General features: G+C 33.7%; 6 protein-coding genes across 7 annotated transcripts; 2 read left to right on the top strand and 4 right to left on the bottom strand.

Annotated features, from left to right (window-relative positions):
* Positions 1 to 828: 828 nt before the first annotated feature.
* LOC110228884 (defensin-like protein 108) lies at positions 829 to 1,349 on the bottom strand. Its single transcript, XM_021027154.1, has 2 exons — positions 1,184 to 1,349; positions 829 to 1,063 (listed from the first exon to the last, which is right to left on the bottom strand). The coding sequence occupies exons 1-2, from the start codon at positions 1,278 to 1,280 to the stop codon at positions 894 to 896; spliced, it is 267 nt and encodes an 88-aa protein (XP_020882813.1). The 5' UTR covers positions 1,281 to 1,349; the 3' UTR covers positions 829 to 893.
* Positions 1,350 to 6,574: 5,225 nt separating this feature from the next.
* LOC9317821 (defensin-like protein 108) lies at positions 6,575 to 7,013 on the bottom strand. Its single transcript, XM_002879854.2, has 2 exons — positions 6,929 to 7,013; positions 6,575 to 6,809 (listed from the first exon to the last, which is right to left on the bottom strand). The coding sequence occupies exons 1-2, from the start codon at positions 7,011 to 7,013 to the stop codon at positions 6,640 to 6,642; spliced, it is 255 nt and encodes an 84-aa protein (XP_002879900.2). The 3' UTR covers positions 6,575 to 6,639.
* Positions 7,014 to 8,743: 1,730 nt separating this feature from the next.
* LOC9315967 (probable protein S-acyltransferase 2) lies at positions 8,744 to 11,074 on the top strand. Its single transcript, XM_021028639.1, has 5 exons — positions 8,744 to 9,279; positions 9,455 to 9,634; positions 9,712 to 10,017; positions 10,102 to 10,326; positions 10,415 to 11,074. The coding sequence occupies exons 1-5, from the start codon at positions 9,163 to 9,165 to the stop codon at positions 10,835 to 10,837; spliced, it is 1,251 nt and encodes a 416-aa protein (XP_020884298.1). The 5' UTR covers positions 8,744 to 9,162; the 3' UTR covers positions 10,838 to 11,074.
* A 73-nt stretch (positions 11,075 to 11,147) lies between these two features.
* Positions 11,148 to 14,091, bottom strand: LOC9317819. The gene is made up of 2 exons (XM_002879853.2): positions 13,924 to 14,091; positions 11,148 to 13,600 (listed from the first exon to the last, which is right to left on the bottom strand). The coding sequence occupies exons 1-2, from the start codon at positions 13,928 to 13,930 to the stop codon at positions 11,508 to 11,510; spliced, it is 2,100 nt and encodes a 699-aa protein (XP_002879899.1). The 5' UTR covers positions 13,931 to 14,091; the 3' UTR covers positions 11,148 to 11,507.
* Positions 14,092 to 17,429: 3,338 nt separating this feature from the next.
* On the top strand, positions 17,430 to 18,528 carry LOC9315966 (transcription factor MYBC1). Its single transcript, XM_002881706.2, has one exon. The coding sequence runs from the start codon at positions 17,627 to 17,629 to the stop codon at positions 18,374 to 18,376; it is 750 nt and encodes a 249-aa protein (XP_002881752.1). The 5' UTR covers positions 17,430 to 17,626; the 3' UTR covers positions 18,377 to 18,528.
* Positions 18,529 to 18,605: 77 nt separating this feature from the next.
* LOC9317818 lies at positions 18,606 to 20,661 on the bottom strand. 2 transcript variants are annotated; one of them, XM_021028802.1, is made up of 4 exons: positions 20,350 to 20,661; positions 19,264 to 19,888; positions 18,900 to 19,179; positions 18,606 to 18,786 (listed from the first exon to the last, which is right to left on the bottom strand). In XM_021028802.1, the coding sequence occupies exons 1-4, from the start codon at positions 20,459 to 20,461 to the stop codon at positions 18,736 to 18,738; spliced, it is 1,068 nt and encodes a 355-aa protein (XP_020884461.1). In that variant the 5' UTR covers positions 20,462 to 20,661; the 3' UTR covers positions 18,606 to 18,735. The 2 variants fall into 2 exon arrangements, with proteins under 2 accessions (XP_020884461.1, XP_020884462.1); XM_021028803.1 differs by having other exon boundaries at positions 20,434 to 20,661.
* Between the last annotated feature and the right edge of the window lie 230 nt (positions 20,662 to 20,891).

Here is a 20,891-nt window from a genome sequence, read left to right as displayed (position 1 = left end):
ACATTATGTTAGTTTTTATTACTAGACAAGAAGACAAAATTTCAAACGAGATTACCCTGATATTAAACATATAAATCTGCTTTTTTTTGCATATACATTTAGATTCCTAATAAAAAATTGTTCTCACTACATATTATCTTTTTATAATATTCTTTTATTACTGTTATCCTTAAACCAAAAGAAGAAGACAAAATGCAAAGAAGATTGGAGTACCCGCACTAAAATCAATAATGATTATAGTATTTAGATATAAATGTTAAGCATTGATAATTGGGCTGTCGTTTCGTTTGAATAACGAAATTATTAGTTTATAGCAAATAAACAAATAGAACCAAACCTTGATAAGCCTTATTGATTTGTCGAAACATAAATGTAAAATAATTCTTGTCTTTAAATTTTTATCGTTGCCACTTTTGCAAAAACAACTAAAACAATACGAACTCCATCATTGAGGATTTTAGTCTAATAATTTGATATTAGAGGTTCTGACGTTCTCCTCACCATTTTTAATATATTATATAGAAAAGTTTTTAAGAGAATAACCTACTCAAAAAATTCCAGAATATCAGAAACCCAATAAAATAATTATATTGAAGAAAAAAAAATTAAATATAATTAGTATTAATACAATTAAATATGTTAATTTTTATAATATGTATAATTAAATAATATATGTTCCACTAACTTACATTAATTATTAGTGGATACATGTCTAATACTAAAGTGATGATGTGTCACTCATATGAAGAGAGTTGACCAAATTTCATATATATGATTTCGATATATTTTAGATTTTGTTCAAATTGCAGAAACTACTGCTCAAGTTAATCAAAGTAATTTCGAAAGTTTATTTATTTCGTGATAGATGTACGTTATGTAACCAATAAATTATTTTAGTTTGGAGGAATGTGACAACAACATTCATCAGGAGTAATACATGTGGCACTAGAATAACCACGAATTACACAAAACTTAAGGCAGTCGCGTACTGATCCAGAACTACATAATTTTGTTCCTTCTGGTCCTTGGAGGCATCGACGATCCTCCTGCTTTATTCCATAACCTATTTATTGATCAAAATTATTAACGTAAAATAGATATACATTAATAATAATAAAAAAAACAAAACCTTGTTCATCAGAATTACAAAGTGGCGATATAAGAAGAAACCAATTGATGATACCTGGAGTACTAATAGTTGTCATACGACAATGAACAGAAGATACGATGAGGAGGGCAGTGAAAATAATTGCAACTAAACTTTTCATGGTGATTGCCATTTTATGATAATCTCTTAACCTTTTTCTATTTTATCTGTTTCTTCTTTGCTTAGACTGATTATATATATATATATAGTGACACAAATATATATTTGGGTATGTAATACACCAAGGAAGATCAAGGGAGTATCTATTCATGTGTATCACGACAAATCCCTATGAGTGGGATGATAATAAATCCGTCTTTATGTTGTATTATTTGGCAATTGTAGATACGATCTTGTAATATTAAGGGGTAATTAAGTTCTTATTTGTAAAAGATATTCCCTTCTCATCAAAGTTTGAATTATCTTTTCTATTTAGACACATGTTGACCAAAAATTAAATTTTTTTCTTTTTTACCTAATTACGTTTATACATTGGTGATATGGTATTTTTTTCCCAAATAATATGGTATTTATTCTTTTATACATAGTTGAATATGATTTGTTTTCCTCATATATTTAGAAGGTGTATTCAAGAATTTTTACCTAATTACGTTTATATATTGGCGATATGGTAGTTAAATATGTGATTTGTTCCCCATATTCAGTATTTAGAAGGTGTATTCAAATCATTTGTGTTATTTAACCATGAATTTTAAAAGATCTTCTAAAATCCGGTGTAATTAAACTAGTGGTTTGGAAAACTAATTTAAAATCCACTGTTATTCGATGGAAGCATTGTAGGCATTGGATTTTTAATGATTTTAAGAGATTCCAGAATATCAGAAACCCAATAAAATAATTATATTGAAGAAAAAAAAATTAAATATAATTAGTATTAATACAATTAAATATGTTAATTTTTATAATATGTATAATTAAATAATATATGTTCCACTAACTTACATTAATTATTAGTGGATACATGTCTAATACTAAAGTGATGATGTGTCACTCATATGAAGAGAGTTGACCAAATTTCATATATATGATTTCGATATATTTTAGATTTTGTTCAAATTGCAGAAACTACTGCTCAAGTTAATCAAAGTAATTTCGAAAGTTTATTTATTTCGTGATAGATGTACGTTATGTAACCAATAAATTATTTTAGTTTGGAGGAATGTGACAACAACATTCATCAGGAGTAATACACGTGGCACTAGAATAACCACGAATTATACAAAACTTAAGGCAGTCGCGTACTGATCCAGAACTACATAATTTTGTTCCTTCTGGTCCTTGGAGGCATCGACGATCCTCCTGCTTTATTCCATAACCTATTTATTGATCAAAATTATTAACGTAAAATAGATATACATTAATAATAATAAAAAAACAAAACCTTGTTCATCAGAATTACAAAGTGGCGATATAAGAAGGAGTACTAATAGTTGTCATACGACAATGAACAGAAGATACGATGAGGAGGGCAGTGAAAATAATTGCAACTAAAAAATAATTGCAACTAAACTTTTCATGGTGATTGCCATTTTATGATAATCTCTTAACCTTTTTCTATTTTATCTGTTTCTTCTTTATATATATATATATATATATATATATATATAGTGACACAAATATATATTTGGGTATGTAATACACCAAGGAAGATCAAGGGAGTATCTATTTGATTAAATATTGGCCCATGCATGTGTATCACGACAAATCCCTATGAGTGGGATGATAATAAATCCGTCTTTATGTTGTATTATTTGGCAATTGTAGATACAATCTTGTAATATTAAGGGGTAATTAAGTTCTTATTTGTAAAAGATATTCCCTTCTCATCAAATTATCTTTTCTATTTAGACACATGTTGACCAAAAATTAAATTTTTTTCTTTTTTACCTAATTACGTTTATACATTGGTGATATGGTATTTTTTTCCCAAATAATATGGTATTTATTCTTTTATACATAGTTGAATATGATTTGTTTTCCTCATATATTTAGAAGGTGTATTCAAGAATTTTTACCTAATTACGTTTATATATTGGCGATATGGTAGTTAAATATGTGATTTGTTCCCCATATTCAGTATTTAGAAGGTGTATTCAAATCATTTGTGTTATTTAACCATGAATTTTAAAAGATCTTCTAAAATCCGGTGTAATTAAACTAGTGGTTTGGAAAACTAATTTAAAATCCACTGTTATTCGATGGAAGCATTGTAGGCATTGGATTTTTAATGATTTTAAGAGATTCCAGAATATCAGAAACCCAATAAAATAATTATATTGAAGAAAAAAAAATTAAATATAATTAGTATTAATACAATTAAATATGTTAATTTTTATAATATGTATAATTAAATAATATATGTTCCACTAACTTACATTAATTATTAGTGGATACATGTCTAATACTAAAGTTATGATGTGTCACTCATATGAAGAGAGTTGACCAAATTTCATATATATGATTTCGATATATTTTAGATTTTGTTCAAATTGCAGAAACTACTGCTCAAGTTAATCAAAGTAATTTCGAAAGTTTATTTATTTCGTGATAGATGTACGTTATGTAACCAATAAATTATTTTAGTTTGGAGGAATGTGACAACAACATTCATCAGGAGTAATACACGTGGCACTAGAATAACCACGAATTATACAAAACTTAAGGCAGTCGCGTACTGATCCAGAACTACATAATTTTGTTCCTTCTGGTCCTTGGAGGCATCGACGATCCTCCTGCTTTATTCCATAACCTATTTATTGATCAAAATTATTAACGTAAAATAGATATACATTAATAATAATAAAAAAAAACAAAACCTTGTTCATCAGAATTACAAAGTGGCGATATAAGAAGAAACCAATTGATGATACCTGGAGTACTAATAGTTGTCATATGACAATGAACAGAAGATACGATGAGGAGGGCAGTGAAAATAATTGCAACTAAACTTTTCATGGTGATTGCCATTTTATGATAATCTCTTAACCTTTTTCTATTTTATCTGTTTCTTCTTTGCTTAGACTGATTATATATATATATATATATAGTGACACAAATATATATTTGGATATGTAATACACCAAGGAAGATCAAGGGAGTATCTATTTGATTAAATATTGGCCCATGCATGTGTATCACGACAAATCCCTATGAGTGGGATGATAATAAATCCGTCTTTATGTTGTATTATTTGGCAATTGTAGATACGATCTTGTAATATTAAGGGGTAATTAAGTTCTTATTTGTAAAAGATATTCCCTTCTCATCAAAGTTTGAATTATCTTTTCTATTTAGACACATGTTGACCAAAAATTAAATTTTTTTCTTTTTTACCTAATTACGTTTATACATTGGTGATATGGTAATTTTTTTCCCAAATAATATGGTATTTATTCTTTTATACATAGTTGAATATGATTTGTTTTCCTCATATATTTAGAAGGTGTATTCAAGAATTTTTACCTAATTACGTTTATATATTGGCGATATGGTAGTTAAACCTGTGATTTGTTTCCCCATATTCAGTATTTAGAAGGTGTATTCAAATCATTTGTGTTATTTAACCATGAATTTTAAAAGATCTTCTAAAATCCGGTGTAATTAAACTAGTGGTTTGGAAAACTAATTTAAAATCCACTGTTATTCGATGGAAGCATTGTAGGCATTGGATTTTTAATGATTTTAAGAGATTCCAGAATATCAGAAACCCAATAAAATAATTATATTGAAGAAAAAAAAATTAAATATAATTAGTATTAATACAATTAAATATGTTAATTTTTATAATATGTATAATTAAATAATATATGTTCCACTAACTTACATTAATTATTAGTGGATACATGTCTAATACTAAAGTGATGATGTGTCACTCATATGAAGAGAGTTGACCAAATTTCATATATATGATTTCGATATATTTTAGATTTTGTTCAAATTGCAGAAACTACTGCTCAAGTTAATCAAAGTAATTTCGAAAGTTTATTTATTTCGTGATAGATGTACGTTATGTAACCAATAAATTATTTTAGTTTGGAGGAATGTGACAACAACATTCATCAGGAGTAATACACGTGGCACTAGAATAACCACGAATTATACAAAACTTAAGGCAGTCGCGTACTGATCCAGAACTACATAATTTTGTTCCTTCTGGTCCTTGGAGGCATCGACGATCCTCCTGCTTTATTCCATAACCTATTTATTGATCAAAATTATTAACGTAAAATAGATATACATTAATAATAATAAAAAAACAAAACCTTGTTCATCAGAATTACAAAGTGGCGATATAAGAAGAAACCAATTGATGATACCTGGAGTACTAATAGTTGTCATATGACAATGAACAGAAGATACGATGAGGAGGGCAGTGAAAATAATTGCAACTAAACTTTTCATGGTGATTGCCATTTTATGATAATCTCTTAACCTTTTTCTATTTTATCTGTTTCTTCTTTGCTTAGACTGATTATATATATATATATATATAGTGACACAAATATATATTTGGGTATGTAATACACCAAGGAAGATCAAGGGAGTATCTATTTGATTAAATATTGGCCCATGCATGTGTATCACGACAAATCCCTATGAGTGGGATGATAATAAATCCGTCTTTATGTTGTATTATTTGGCAATTGTAGATACGATCTTGTAATATTAAAGGGTAATTAAGTTCTTATTTGTGAAAGATATTCCCCTCTCATCAAAGTTTGAATTATATCTTCTATTTAGACACACATTGGCCCCAAATTTAATTTTTTTCTCTTTTACCCCAATACGCTTATACACTGGTGATATGGTTATTTTTTTCCCAAATAATATGGTATTCATTCTTTTATACATAGTTGAATATGATTTGTTTTCCTCATATATTTAGAAGGTGTATCAAGAATTTTACCTAATTACGTGGATATATTGGCGATATGGTAGTTAAATATGTGATTTGTTTCCCCATATTCAGTATTTAGAAGGTGTATTCAAATAATTTGTGTTATTTAACCATGAATTTTAAAAGATCTTCTAAAATCCGGTGTAATTAAACTAGTGGTTTGGAAAACTAATTTAAAATCCACTGTTATTCGATGGAAGCATTGTAGGCATTGGCTTTTTAATGATTTTAAGAGATTCCAGAATATCAGAAACCCAATAAAATAATTATATTGAAGAAAAAAAAATTAAATATAATTAGTATTAATACAATTAAATATGTTAATTTTTATAATATGTATAATTAAATAATATATGTTCCACTAACTTACATTAATTATTAGTGGATACATGTCTAATACTAAAGTTATGATGTGTCACTCATATGAAGAGAGTTGACCAAATTTCATATATATGATTTCGATATATTTTAGATTTTGTTCAAATTGCAGAAACTACTGCTCAAGTTAATCAAAGTAATTTCGAAAGTTTATTTATTTCGTGATAGATGTACGTTATGTAACCAATAAATTATTTTAGTTTGGAGGAATGTGACAACAACATTCATCAGGAGTAATACACGTGGCACTAGTATAACCACGAATTATACAAAACTTAAGGCAGTCGCGTACTGATCCAGAACTACATAATTTTGTTCCTTCTGGTCCTTGGAGGCATCGACGATCCTCGTGCTTTATTCCATAACCTATTTATTGATCAAAATTATTAACGTAAAATAGATATACATTAATAATAATAAAAAGACAAAACCTTGTTCATCAGAATTACAAAGTGGCGATATAAGAAGAAACCAATTGATGATACCTGGAGTACTAATAGTTGTCACACGACAATGAACAGAAGATACGATGAGGAGGCCAGTGAAAATAATTGCAACTAAACTTTTCATGGTGATTGCCATTTTATGATATCTCTTCACCTTTTTCTATTCATCTAACCTTCTTGCTTAGACTGATTATATATAATATATAGTAGTGAAGACTACTGAAGTATGTGTATCACGACAAATCCCTATGATTCTTCATTATGTTGTAGTATTATAAGATCATATTAGTTTTGGCAAGTAGACATGATCTTGTAATTTAAGGGGTAAGTTTGATCTTGTAATATAAAGAGGTAAGTTCTTTCTTGTAAAAGGTAAAATTTTTGGTCAAAGTTAGAATAAGAATTAATTAAGGATTTTTCTATTTTTTTTAATGACATTTGTGGATTTTGCTATTTATTGAATAGTTTGTAGATTTTACCATTTTTCAGGCTCCAAAAATATGATTTAACATGCGTTTCACTTGTTATGTTTGGGTTTAATCGGTTCTATTTGTTCTGAGGGTTTAGTATTTGATATAAAGTACGTATTTTTGCAAAAAAATCATAAATACGTACATTTTTAAGTATTAAAAATGACAAAATCCGCAAACTATTCAAAAAATTGTCTTTTCGTAAGTTTTTTAAAAAAAATGGCATTTTAGACAATAATCCCTTTAATAAAGAACATAATTTTCCTAACACATGTTGATCAAAAATAATTTTTATTTTTTATTTTTTCACCCAAAACTAATAAGATATAATTTAATAAGTCTTCACCATTTAATGAGTCGTATATTGAATCAGTTTGTAGTTTTGTACCATTATTGATATCTCTGCTAAGCTGTACGTACGTAGTTAATTCTCAATATTCTTTTACTACTTTACTACAGTTTACCCGTGAAATAATTATTAAGTAAATATAATATAGTTTTAGTTACAAAATATATTATATTACTATCCAAAATCTGAATTATTATGAAATATCAAATTTTTTTTTTAATTCAAATCAGCGAAAAAGTTTTTATCCGTAAAATGATTGAAAGGATAATTTGTTTTCTAAACAATTATATACAATTTTGTGAATAGTTTATTTGCTTCATAATTTGCTTTATATAATTTGATATATTTTTTTTGTGTGAGACATGTATATATTACACTAATGACAAAATTTGTAAATACAATAGTAAAAATTGGATAAATTGGCTAAGAATTTTTCTGAGAGCTGACATATCAACATGATAATTTTGTTAATAACATGCATGTGAGGATAAATTTATTTTTTAAGAGTGTCTCAATTAATATATAAGGGATTATAGGGTCACAATCCTTCTTACAATCATAACAAAACTTTTGTACATCGATTATATTTTAAAAATTAACACATGCTAAATTTTGTTTAGTCTTATTTTACAATTAAGTATAAATCATAAGACAGAACATTTGTGTGGTTTTGATAACTGGGTGTATTTTTTACAATTTTGACAAAAAGAAAATGTATAATGAATTTTTCACCTAATTAATTGCATTTGAACATTCGTAAACTGGTAATATTCCATTATATATAGTCAAATATGTAATATCCCATATGCACTTAGATTTTATGGAATATAATTTGCAAATTCTAATTGGAATATACTAACTTCACTCCACAAAAACTGTTGTTTAAAACTTCTTCGTTTATGCAGTCAAATATGTAATTTGCAAATTCTAACGGTTGTAACTCAAAAATATTGGACACGTGGTCAACAATACAACGTTACAAAGTGAAAAAAAAAAAACATTTTGAACCTTAGTTTCGGTTGTTGATTGTTGAAACAGAAAATGGCGCGTGCGGGAGAGTTAACGAAATTAGGGCTTTTGGCTAAAAATCAGGAGAAAAAGATAGAAAATTGCTGTAATGGTGAGATTTGCTATGTTAAGGATGTTCCAGAGAGAATGGATGTTGGTGTTGACGAACAATTCCAATGGCGGAGGAAAAAGCTTTAAGGGGAAGAGAGAGAAACTATTCTTTGACACAAACCTTAATTAGCAAGAAAGAGAGAGAGAGAGAGAGTGGAGGCAGAGAGGCAGAGAGTTTGCGACGAGGAGGAAGAAAGGAGCCAAAAGCCCTGCGGCAGCGATCTGAAATCTCCGGTTTCGTTCGCTGGCCGCGACAACGACGACACACAAACCAGGCAATGGAGATTACGCTTTGGGCGTTTCGTCGTTAAGTCTGAGGCTTGAGGAAGAAGAAGATGGTGATGGGGAGGAAGAAAAGCTGCCATGTTCATAGTGCTCCTTCCGATGACGATACAATGTTTTCTCAAGATCATAAACCCAAGAGGATCTACCAACTCTGGCCCGGCAACAATGTAAGCCTTTTTTCTTTTGCGCTAATGCAAGCTTTTCTGTTGTTTTTGAATTTGACAAACGAAAAGAAAAAGGTTTTGTAATGCCTGACACAATAACTTGCCTTGCAAACCACGTATCATGTCCTGAATAAGATTTGAACAATGTCGGAACCAGCTTGACTTGTTTTATGTTCAGAGATTTTATTGCGGAGGGAGACTAGTCTTTGGTCCAGATGCATCTTCTCTCCTTCTGACAACAGCTATGATTGGAGGTCCTGCTCTCACTTTCTGCATACGAATGGCTTTTTTGATCGGGAAACGCTATCCTTTGTTCCACTCTCTTGTATTGTTGGGTGCACTTTTGCTCACTGTCTTGGTAAAGCCCTATAAATAATGTTTCTTTCTCTGTGAGCTTTGTTGCCCTTTATTCATATTCATGCATCTTCTTTGCAGGATTTTATATTTCTCTTCTTAACATCATCGAGAGATCCCGGGATTATCCCTAGAAACAAAGAAGCTCCTGAAGCAGAAGGGCTTGATATGATCACTCAATCCTCAGAATGGGTAAATAACAAACTCGGTAATACAAAAATACCTCGAACCAAGGATATACTGGTGAATGGTTATACTGTCAAAGTTAAATTTTGTGATACATGTTTGCTTTACCGGCCTCCTCGCGCCTCTCACTGTTCGATCTGTAACAACTGTGTTCAAAGGTTTGATCATCATTGTCCATGGGTTGGCCAATGCATCGCTTTAGTAAGTCTTCCAAAAACCTTTCTTTTGAATCTCCTGAAACAAAAAGTGTAAGTAGGATCTGTGATTTAACATCAGTCTTTGCAGCGAAACTATCCGTACTTCATCTGTTTCATATCAACTTCAACACTCCTCTGCTTGTACGTCTTTGTCTTCTCATGGGTCAGTATGCTTGAGGTACACGGCAAGATGTTGCTAATGGTCATCACAAACGACTTAGTATTTGTTGTTCTCATCCTCTACTGCTTTGTCGTTGTCTGGTTTGTCGGCGGGCTCACTGTTTTCCACCTTTACCTCATTTGCACCAACCAGGCAAGATCCTTAACCTTTATTTGACTATTGCTGCTCTGTTTTGTGCTATATCTTTGCAAATTTTGATTCTTTTATTAGTTTTTTCCAGACAACTTATGAGAATTTCCGGTATCGGTATGACAAGAAAGAAAACCCTTATGGAAAGGGTCTCTTCAAGAACCTATATGAGTTGTTCTTTGCTAGAATTCCACCTCCCATGACAAACTTCAGAGACTGGGCTCCAGAGGAACCTGACGAGGAGGTTGGATCCATTGCATCTGAGCTAGACCGAACTTTTGGACCCCGAGGAGATAAATATGATATGGAAATGGAAATTGGCGGTTGCAAAAACAGTAAGGGCGGTTTGCGCCTCCAGACACTGGAGTATGACAACAACAACAGGGAAGAAACTGTCAAGAAGAAAGGGTTAGACGAAGGAACCGCAGGGACAACTACCGCGTTTTACATCCCGGGGATTCAAGAACCCACAAATATTACAAGAAACTCGAGCATTGATGTGAGATCGAGGTAGGACAACAAAAAAACACATGGATCAGAACATAGATCTGTTGCAGAATCTTTGCGCCTGTGAAAAATGCTTGTTGACTTGTGTAAACTATACTCTCATTGTTTCTAAAGCTATCCGCTTTTTGTCTTCAACGAGTAAACTTTTTCGACTCAGACAAAAAAGGGTAGCAGAAAGAATCAAGTGTAGTCATTGTGGCGTGGGTTTCTTGCGTTACAGGGTTATTCAAAACAGTTTCTTTCATTGTCATACACTCATTTTTGGTTTCGTGAAAATAATATAACGGAGCCGAAACAAAATGAATGTTACATTTAGGTTAAGAAAACATAGAAAATGAGAAGAAAAACTCGTTAAGTTTAACACAAGTCAAAATGGGAACAAAAGCTCTCACCTTTACAATAAAATAATAGAGAATCACTCTCAAGACAATAATAAATAAGGACCAGAACATTAACAGCGAAGGGAAAACACAGAATCTAATCCATTCCAAAGATCCTGTACAAGAACAGAACAAGGTCCCAAACTTTTCAGACTTGGCAAAACCGAAGGATACGTCTCATCGTGAGGCTTCCAGTCTCGGACAGGTTAAGCAGAGAGAGCACCTGAAAGAATATTCAAAAGAAATCGGATGTTTATATAAGGACCTCCATTATCTGGTGGCTAACTCGATGGTGGCTTAGCCTGAAGTTTCAATCTCTTTCCCATGATCTTCTGAAAGATTCCTCTTCAATCTTCTCAACCAAATATCGTAATCTAATGGATATGGTGTCCCACATAGACTGTCAACATAGTCAGAAAACGCTTTTAAAACGGCTGAGACATCACCGAGCTTCTGCTGAATCAATCTTTTGGACCAAGAGGTCTCTCTCCATTGAAGAGCTCCTTCAACTGAATCCAATTCAGGGAAGTCTCCAGAACAGAAATAAAGCATGTAAATCAAGCTCTCTGCATCTGAGGCAGCACAGAGTTTCCCTTCCTGGAGTGCGTAAGTCGAGGAGAAGTGAAGATTCATTGCGGGTCGATCTCTATCCTCAAGAACCGCGTGACCCCAACCAATTAGTACAAAGTAAGGATGTCTTACACCAGAAGTGACATAAACTACATTTTCTGGGCGGATATCACCGTGTCGAATTCCAGCTGAAGAGGAGGACGAAAGTGCAGATAAGCAATCGTGGCAACATCGAATAGCTTCTTCTGTACCAAACCGACCCTCGTTAACCAAATCAGCTACTGTCTCGCCAACAGGAGTGGTCACAAGAATGGGAGTTCCACACCAAGGATGATCGCATCGTCCACCTGAACTTGGTTTTTGACATTGGCCTGGGTGAATGATCCGACCAGACCCATGAAGCTGCGGTAAGTATTTGCTAGACAGTCCTCTCTGTTTCATTATACTTAATACCTTAGTTTGTCTTTGGACCTGATACCACAAGTTCATGTCTTCCCAAGCTGGCTCAAGCTGTGAAGGAGGAGAACCAACATACAGAAACACAGACTTCCCTGCATCGTCCACTGGCGATGCGATATGATAAGGGAGTGTACCATTAGTCAATATTTCGTTAATCTGATAGCCTTTTTGATAGTTTGACTCCTCCAACCACAGAACAGATCCAACTTCCAGTTTCATCGAAGGTTCAGACTCAATTTTGGTTGATTCTTCTTGAACTTCGACAATTTCAGGAGACATGGTACTATGCTGGAACCTAAACATACCATTTTCATTGAGACTAGTATCTCCCAACTGCCTCTCCTGTCGTCTTGAGTGAAGGCGAGAACTATGGTCAGCAGCTAAGTCTTCAATGGAATGCCTTGGTGCCCCAAAGTACTGCATTATACTGTGGTAAGTTGCAAAGACTACTTGTAAAGCACCGATGTCTCCCCAGTTGGCATTTCCCAGCTTGTTCCATATTCTGTCAACTGGCGACACTGCTATCTTGGAATGCTTCTTTATCCAGTCTGCTGCGCACTCGTAAACATTGTTCAAGTCAAAATCCAATTTATTTACGTCCCCTTCAACTTTTACAACACCTCCATACTGCGAATCAACGAGAAGAATGAAGACACAGTTTGAGCTTTGAGAAAAATCTAAACGGCTCACACTCCTTGCGATGAGTATACGGAGAGCATAGAAAAGAGCCTCGCCTAAGACAGGTAAAGAAGGAAGACGATCACTGTCATGTGCAAAGCTTCCTATGTCAGACCTTAGAAGAGCAAGTTCAAGAATGTGATCCCATTTCCCGTGAGGATGCCGAGGATTTTTCAGCAAAATACCTGTCGCGGAAAGACCTTCAAGCTTTCCAAGAGCTAAAGCTCTCTCAGCCTGATAAAACTTAAGATTCTGATTGTATAAACAACCAACAGAGAAAGGAACAGGCTCGTCCTGACTCCAAAAAGCCTCCCACAAGCTCTTAACAGTGGCGTGTAAAAAATCCTCTATAGCTAGATATGACTTTGCCTCAACAGCATTAGACGTTGAAGCGTAAATAGGACTTGGCATCCGAGTAAGCTGCTGGAAAGAAATCCCTTCCAATGCATAATCAAACTTTTGAAGCTCAACTAACTCAAAAGGAACATCAAAAACCGGTCCATTGCTGGTCGCAGAGTTATCCAATGTCAAAGCAAACCAATCCTCAAGCTTTTCAGTGAAATGCGCACTGTCAGTGAATCTACCAAGGAAATCTCTACGGGTACGAGATCGACTTCCTGATGAAACACTTGACCTCTTTGTAGTTGTACCAGACCCTATCGATTCCAGGTCTGGAGATTTACCTGTAAGAACAAAAATATACGGCTTCAAAACTCAAACTCAAACAATTGAATAATTGTTACTAATATTGGTTCTAAAGAAGACTACTTGAGTCTCAGATTTATACAAATTTCCCCTTAATTCGGGTCTCTCTTAAATCACCATCGAAATCAGATTTAGGGCAGAGACAATCTCGTTACGATAATGCTGATCCGAAGAAGAAATTCACTAGTGTGGATTTATAAATTAGTGTGAAATCCAAATTCTCGAGATTGGGAAAATCTAGGGTTTTCGCAGACGGGGAAAAAAGAAAATCTGAAAAGAGCTAAGAACGAAAGCAACGAACCTTCCATTGCAGTAAATGAAAATCCCAATCCTCAAGCTTCTTCTTCAAGTCTCTGTGTAAGTTACCAATTGCTTCGTCTTCGTGTTTTCTTCTGCGATTCTCTCTAAGCCTGATGAGTCCAACTCGCTGACCTGTGTTCTTACCTTTTTTTTTTTTTATTTTAAAAAATTCTTTGGGTAGTTTGTTTGGGAATATATATTATTTATGTATTTTTAATTACAAGACAGGTCAAAAGTACGAAACACTTACAATTATTAAAACCAATAATAAAATTAATAGGGGCCGAAGAAAGACTGCGGTCTTACTATGCATATTCATTCTCCAACTTTATTGTATGGAATTAGGCACTGAATCGTTTTTAGCTACAAGCAGAATCTGAAACGCCGGCTATTTGTTGAAGAAATCTCAATTATATTATTTTCTCATTGTTTTAAAACATTTCCTTTGTTAGAAAAACATTAATACCATAATATGAACAACATTATAAACGTATGAACAAATAAAAAAATCATTATAAATGCCAAATATTAACTGCGAAACTTGAATGAGAATCAAATTATTAGAGATCGTAGTTAGATTTTTAGACAACTTTCGTACATTATGGGCCCAGCTCTTACCCAATGACGGCCCACTTATGCTCCAAATTTATGGAATTAATTGTGCAGCTTCTCCTTGCTTGTCTTGTCCCACATCAAAATTCAGGGATAGTTGATAAAGATCTCCCAACTCAAAGTGATATCTTTCATAACAGAAGATCTCAAGGTCATATTTATTGGGTTAAATAGATGATGTGATGGCATTTAAAGGTTTGTTTGGAAACATATGGAAGAGAATTCTTCATGGATGTTCTTTGCATGCTCATCTGCCTTTACAATAAATTCCTTATTCGTAATACTCTATATACTGTATGTTTCATGTTATTGACTACTTTTGATTTGTTGGACTACATAGTATATAATTGTTTTTATTGATTAATGCAATAATATGTTTCTACTTTCTTAAAAACAACAACAATGAATTAAAAACAAAAACAATGATTTCTATGTAGACTAGACTACACAATTCACCCTTTTTCAATGTCTAGACTAAACATCACTTAATATACAAAACAAAAACAATGATTTCTCTAACTATGTATCTATATGTCAGTGAAACTACACAACTTTTATTGTCACTGATCGAGAGAACAGAATGTGGATTTACATTAGTACATTACTCTCGAAATTGGACCCTTAACAAATAAAGAAAAAGAAAGCCCGAGCCCATGCAGTTATAATAAAACATGGGCATCACATGGGTCATGAATTATCTTATTCTTTCCCACAGTTAAAAAGAAAAAAGATTCCCCGCTTTAAATCATTCTGCTATTCGCAATGTATTTTCAAGAATTAAAAAAGGTTTTAATTTGTTGTTTTAAAAAATTAACATTATTATTTCAAAAAGGATATTGCATCTTTATTTATTTTTCGCCAAAAGGATATTGCATAAAAACCCTCTTTTGTGCTTAACTGGCCTTAAGTAAGGATCGCTTATAAAAATCCATAATAATTTGGTGCAAAAGAAATCAAGGGGACAGTTCTTGTCTAGTTTCACTTATTGTCTTGGTGACTTCGGAAGAAGATTCCTTATCTCATTTTATTTTCTAAAATATACAAGATGGTGCTGAGGGGTTGGCCACTGGACACTTTAGTCTATTTCATTTTGGCCTTCTTCTAAAAATTTAATAATTGTAAATGGATAAAATTTAGGTTAGAAAAGCAAGTTGTTTTAAAAAATTATTATTAGGTCAATTAGTTAGTCGGCTTATTGAGTTGTGACTCGCCGCTGATCAGCCGACCATTTTATCATGTTAGATTTTGGGTTATAGATTTACTTTCACTCAAAATAATGTGCAACCATTTTATGTTCTATTCATTTCGGATAAATTTAGAGAAATTCTAATTATGGTTTATGTGCAACCACCTACACCGAACCGGACCAACCAATTTTGGGCCCTATTATAATTTTCTCAAAATAACAATATCAATAGTTTTTTTTTCTATAATAATTTTTTTTTTTAAATGGAGCCCTTTTGTAAAAGATTTTTTTCAGAAAAAGTGGGGATCCCATTGTATTGTTTCTTTTGAATGTGCTGAGGTCCGGCTCTACACCTACATAAAATTGGAGCATATATAGTGTTTCCCATAAACGGATAGTTGTTACATGAAATTCTATGACTTTTTTATTCCAAATTTAAATTTGAGCTATCAGATTTAGCTTCCTTACTATTTCGCATCACACGCCGAACCTAAAATTGGAATATTAATCATTTCACACCACTCTACTACTTGTACATAGTTCATACCTAAAAAGTTTTCTGATTTATATGTTAATGCAGCACAAGTCCCACTCTCAACCCATACTTTTGTGTTATAATATATTTACATACTGTAATAGTTTATTTATATAAGTCGTGATACCAATACAATTAAATTTCCATGTATCTCCGAATTCCAGTGTAAGTGATTTTAAAGTTGTTTTGCATATTTATTGAAAATAATAATATAAAATACCTAAAATAATCTAGATGTTTGATTTTATTTTGAAAATGTGATATCTAGACTAAAAAAAAGCAATAACAATGCAATTACAAGATTTAAAATAAATTCATAGTAAGAAAAGAAAAATAAAGTTAAATGGAAAAAAGTATAACACGCATGGTTAAGAGACAACCAACGAACCCACTAACTGAAGTTAATTTAATAAGTTGCCTAACCTAATCCATGTCTGCGCGTGGAATCTCATGCGTACTTCAGACCAATTGTACGACAAGGTTCTGTTTCCAATAACACCACCCGCAACATGAACGCGTGAGAAACCACGCGCCACGTGGAACGCCAAGAATCTTTCTGATGGTTCGGACCATAACTCATAAATGATAAAACACATAAGACAATGACAGATCCAAACAAACAAAAAGTAAAACCAATCTCTTCAATTATCAACTTTAACTATTTTTGTCGTCTTCTTCCATTCTTTTTTTTTTTTCTATCACACTTTCAGTTTGAGATATCCTCAATTAATAATCATCGTTCTTTAAACTTATAGAAAGATTCGGGATTTATAGTTTTCGTCTTAACTAGGACATAATGATTATATTAATGTAAGATTGAGATTTCTTCTTTCTGTCATAAGGTTCTCTGCCTTCGGTGTAATCTAATCATATTCCTTTTATTCTAATCATGTCGGCTCAACTATTGGCGCATTCTTATGTGGTCAATTCTTAAGTTACTTGTTTTTTTCCTTCTACCAAAGAATTATTGCAATATCACTAATAAGAAATACAAATAAAGAAATAAAATCTTGAGGCAAACAATTCGCATGGAACACAAAAACTGGCAATTTGGATGCCATGAACCGAACCATGTATGACAATGACAGTTCATTACTTTTGTTTTGAGTTAGGATTTTCAATTATCCTCTTTCTTATTCTTTGTATTTTGTGTATCTTTTAATAAAGAATCATCAATTTATTCCGTGTTCCATAACCCCATTAACACATTATTCGAGAGAAATGGAATCAGCCAATCACTCTCTTTCCTCCGTATATAAAATCTAGCCAATATTGACAATAATAACTACTACTTACTTTGCTGTTCTTTTTCCTCACCAAAAGATCCACCTCGAACCTCTCTCCTCCGTCGTCACAATCACCGCCGCTAAAATGAGAGAAGATAATCCGAATTGGTTCCTTAGATGGGAAGAAGAGCTTCCATCGCCGGAAGAACTCATCCCTATCTCTCAAACCTTAATCACTCCTCATCTAGCTCTCGCTTTCCAAATCGGAAGTCCTAATCATCATCTCGGATCAAAGAGAACCACCGCGATTTATCACCAAAAGCTTCAACCATCCGCCACTCCAACTCCGACTCCAACTCCTCCACCGATGATGATGAATTCTGATTTCGGCGGTGGTGATTCCACGGATCTTGGTTCAGGATCGATCGGAGGAGAGCCAGCAAGAACGTTGAAACGACCGCGTTTAGTGTGGACGCCACAGCTACACAAACGTTTTGTGGACGCAGTCGGACATTTAGGGATCAAAAACGCAGTTCCAAAGACGATAATGCAGCTAATGAGCGTTGAAGGATTGACTAGAGAGAACGTTGCGAGTCATCTTCAGAAATACCGTCTTTACCTTAGGAGAATGCAAGGCGGGAACGGTAACGGAATCTCCGGTGGACACGTCATCGTCTCCGATTCGGCTACCGATCGGCTATTCGCTGGCTCGCCGGTTCCGGTGGATTTCTTGAGCCCTGAGTACTTGATGCCGCCATTACAGCATTCGTATTTGGGGAAACATGTGATTACGCAGCAAAACCAAGTGGTTCGTAATCTGAGGTATGAGGATTCGGAATATGGTCATGGAGATGGTGGTAGGAAGATTCTTAAGCTCTTCCCTGCCGGAAATTGATGAATTATTTTGTATTGTTAACTACTTAACTTCATATTTATGAAAGTAATAATGTTAAGGTATATGGATTATCTATGTAATTTGCATTTTTCGTCAGGATTAATAATGTATTGTTAGTGTATATTATTTTTTTACACGAACGATTTATTTAACCTTTGTATGATGTTATCATTTTTTTTCACCACAACCGCTCGATTTAATTATCTTCGATTCCTCGTTACGTCAATGCTTCAGCATAACATAGTAATAAAAGACAAGGTAATGACAATAATCACAAGGTTTTGTTTGTTCTATTTTCAACATCAAAACTGTCTCAAAATTTGGATTACACAAATCATTAGCCATGATGAGAAAAGGGATTACCCGTTCTGCATGTACTCGAAGCTAAGGGGCTGCGGATAGAACTGCGCCTGCAGAAACAACAAACCCTTTTAAACACTTGATAACCACTAATTCAGATGTGATGTAAAATCCACGTTCACTCTTGAGTGTGACATTGTGATCTAGGCAAAAACTTGTTTACCTGAAAAGGGGCGTTTCTGAAGTGGTCATATGAATGAGTATACATCACAGCTGCTGCATTTGGCCATTGCATGTACATAGCAGCATCCATTGAAGGCTGGTTTAAACCCGTGGTGACGTAGGGGCTCATGACAGAATGTTGACCCAATTTAAGAGAAGCAGCACCACTTGGATTTTGGCTATACCCGCTAAATCCCAGATCATAGATTGGTGTCCCCATTTCCTGACTATTGAAGTGTGCCAAGCAGAAATTTTGATCAACCGGGAGGTTCCTAATGTACCTGTAAACCCACAAGGTTTTCAGTATACAAAAGAAAGTTTCAATCCCACAAGCAGTTACATTGGGTTATGGATGCGTTACATACCTATCATAGCTGTGGTCATAGTCAGGATCATACCGATCTTTCTCTCTGTCTCTGAGAATTGCAATACGAGATGTAGGATTGCTCTCCCTGGGGATATGGTTCTTGTCTGCCTCGATATTACCATTCTTCAACACTTGATTTTCATCTCTGCTAGGACTACATTTCACACTCCAAGGATTAGTTTCAGATGAAGAATCGTTACAATCAAGGTCCGCAAGACCGTTAAATATGCGCGCTCGAGCCCTGTCGTAATCTTCTTTCCTCTCTTCAACACTTTTCGGAAGACCACCTTTCTTTTCCAGTTCACCAGCTTCCATTCCAGATCCTTTAGAAGGTCTGGGCTTTATAGCAACTTTCATGTGTTCGAACTTGCCAATCTCTGATTGTTTAGCAGGGATTTCAGATAGTCGAACAGCAGGAAATCTGCTCTCAGTAGATTTAGTCACGACAATTCTGCTCCCGTTACCATCTGCACCACCATCTCGAACTGATGTAATTAGTCCATAGTGATTAGCAACACGATGGGCCGCAAGACGGAGGTATGATGTAGGGAATTGCTGGAACTCGAATAGCTGCTGATCAGGGCTCTGAAAGAACCTCTGAATATCAAGTTCCATCCGCAAAACTGACATAACAAGAACAAGAATGGCTTAGAAAACGAAAGTGCATGAGATATCCACCACCTACTACCAGCAGAATCAGATAAAGAACAAGCACATGTACCCATCAAAGAGAAATAACTCCAACTCTAAACAATCTCACATGAGAACATCAGATTTAAAACATTGTTATTGCAAAACCTCTTTCCTAGTTATGGGGTTTGCCATGTATCCTCTGCTAAATTAGCTTCCAACTTCAATAACACTAGTCAAGATCTAAATCAACCTAAGCCTATCCAGATAGGCAGAGAATAAACAATGCTCAATACCAATCGTTCTCCGCAAAATCTCTAACCACGATTCTAAGCTCAATTAAGATAAGCAGGTAAACAAAAGTTCCAATTCTACACAGATTGTAACTTCAGGAAACTAGGGCATGACACGAATCGGAGACAAAACCAAAAGGGCAAAAAAAAAAAGAGGTTACTCGTTGGACGATGTCGAGGATTCTGAAGAGCCTCGACCAAAAAAGGATCCACCGTGAATCCCTTATCGGCCATAACGGTACAGCCTGTTTCTGAGGTCAAGGCTGTGTCCATGAGAGATTTAGAAACTTCTGGATAGGTCCTTGCTTCCTCTAAAGCTTGATTCTTTTTTCTCTAGCAGCAAAGAGAAGAAGAAAATCAAGAGGAAGAGGATGATTGAAACCGAAGCATTGAGGACGACAGAGAAGAGCAATGCTTCTTCTTTTTAGATGCAAATCTTCTCTCTCTCTCTCCCTCAAACCCATTGAGAGGGAAGATAACTATTTTAATGTTGGTTTTTTTTAATAAAATTTTAAAAAAACTTTATTGCTTTTTTTTTTTTTTATAAATAAATTGGTGTGGCCTTGTGGGAGCTATTTAATCTAGTTAGTACTCATATTATTGATTATATAATTTCTAAAGCTTATACCATTGTACCATTCACACCTTAAGTGTTTGACTAATTGGTTATTCAACAAGCACCTGTAAACACCACGTTTGCAAT

The sequence above is a fragment of the Arabidopsis lyrata genome (genome assembly GCF_000004255.2).
Source record: "Arabidopsis lyrata subsp. lyrata unplaced genomic scaffold ARALYscaffold_4, whole genome shotgun sequence".
NCBI classification, from domain to species: Eukaryota; Viridiplantae; Streptophyta; class Magnoliopsida; order Brassicales; family Brassicaceae; genus Arabidopsis; species Arabidopsis lyrata.
The sequence above is the reverse complement of the archived record's forward strand: the minus strand, read 5'-3'. Positions and strand labels throughout refer to the sequence as shown.

What these genes read in the sequence shown, in the direction of transcription:
- LOC110228884 (XM_021027154.1), bottom strand. Translation starts at nt 1,280, where the DNA reads ATGGCAATCACCATGAAAAGTTTAGTTGCAATTATTTTCACTGCCCTC. An exon ending in GACAACTATTAGTACTCCAG is followed by an intron (nt 1,064 to 1,183) that starts GTATCATCAATT and finishes ATCAATAAATAG; the next exon opens with GTTATGGAATAAAGCAGGAG.
- LOC9315967 (XM_021028639.1), top strand. Translation starts at nt 9,163, where the DNA reads ATGGTGATGGGGAGGAAGAAAAGCTGCCATGTTCATAGTGCTCCTTCC. An exon ending in AACTCTGGCCCGGCAACAAT is followed by an intron (nt 9,280 to 9,454) that starts GTAAGCCTTTTT and finishes TTTTATGTTCAG; the next exon opens with AGATTTTATTGCGGAGGGAG. An exon ending in ACCTCATTTGCACCAACCAG is followed by an intron (nt 10,327 to 10,414) that starts GCAAGATCCTTA and finishes AGTTTTTTCCAG; the next exon opens with ACAACTTATGAGAATTTCCG.
- LOC9317818 (XM_021028802.1), bottom strand. Translation starts at nt 20,461, where the DNA reads ATGGACACAGCCTTGACCTCAGAAACAGGCTGTACCGTTATGGCCGAT. An exon ending in TATGACCACAGCTATGATAG is followed by an intron (nt 19,180 to 19,263) that starts GTATGTAACGCA and finishes GTGGGTTTACAG; the next exon opens with GTACATTAGGAACCTCCCGG. An exon ending in TCAGAAACGCCCCTTTTCAG is followed by an intron (nt 18,787 to 18,899) that starts GTAAACAAGTTT and finishes TTGTTTCTGCAG; the next exon opens with GCGCAGTTCTATCCGCAGCC.
- LOC9315966 (XM_002881706.2), top strand. Translation starts at nt 17,627, where the DNA reads ATGAGAGAAGATAATCCGAATTGGTTCCTTAGATGGGAAGAAGAGCTT.
- LOC9317821 (XM_002879854.2), bottom strand. Translation starts at nt 7,013, where the DNA reads ATGAAAAGTTTAGTTGCAATTATTTTCACTGGCCTCCTCATCGTATCT. An exon ending in GACAACTATTAGTACTCCAG is followed by an intron (nt 6,810 to 6,928) that starts GTATCATCAATT and finishes ATCAATAAATAG; the next exon opens with GTTATGGAATAAAGCACGAG.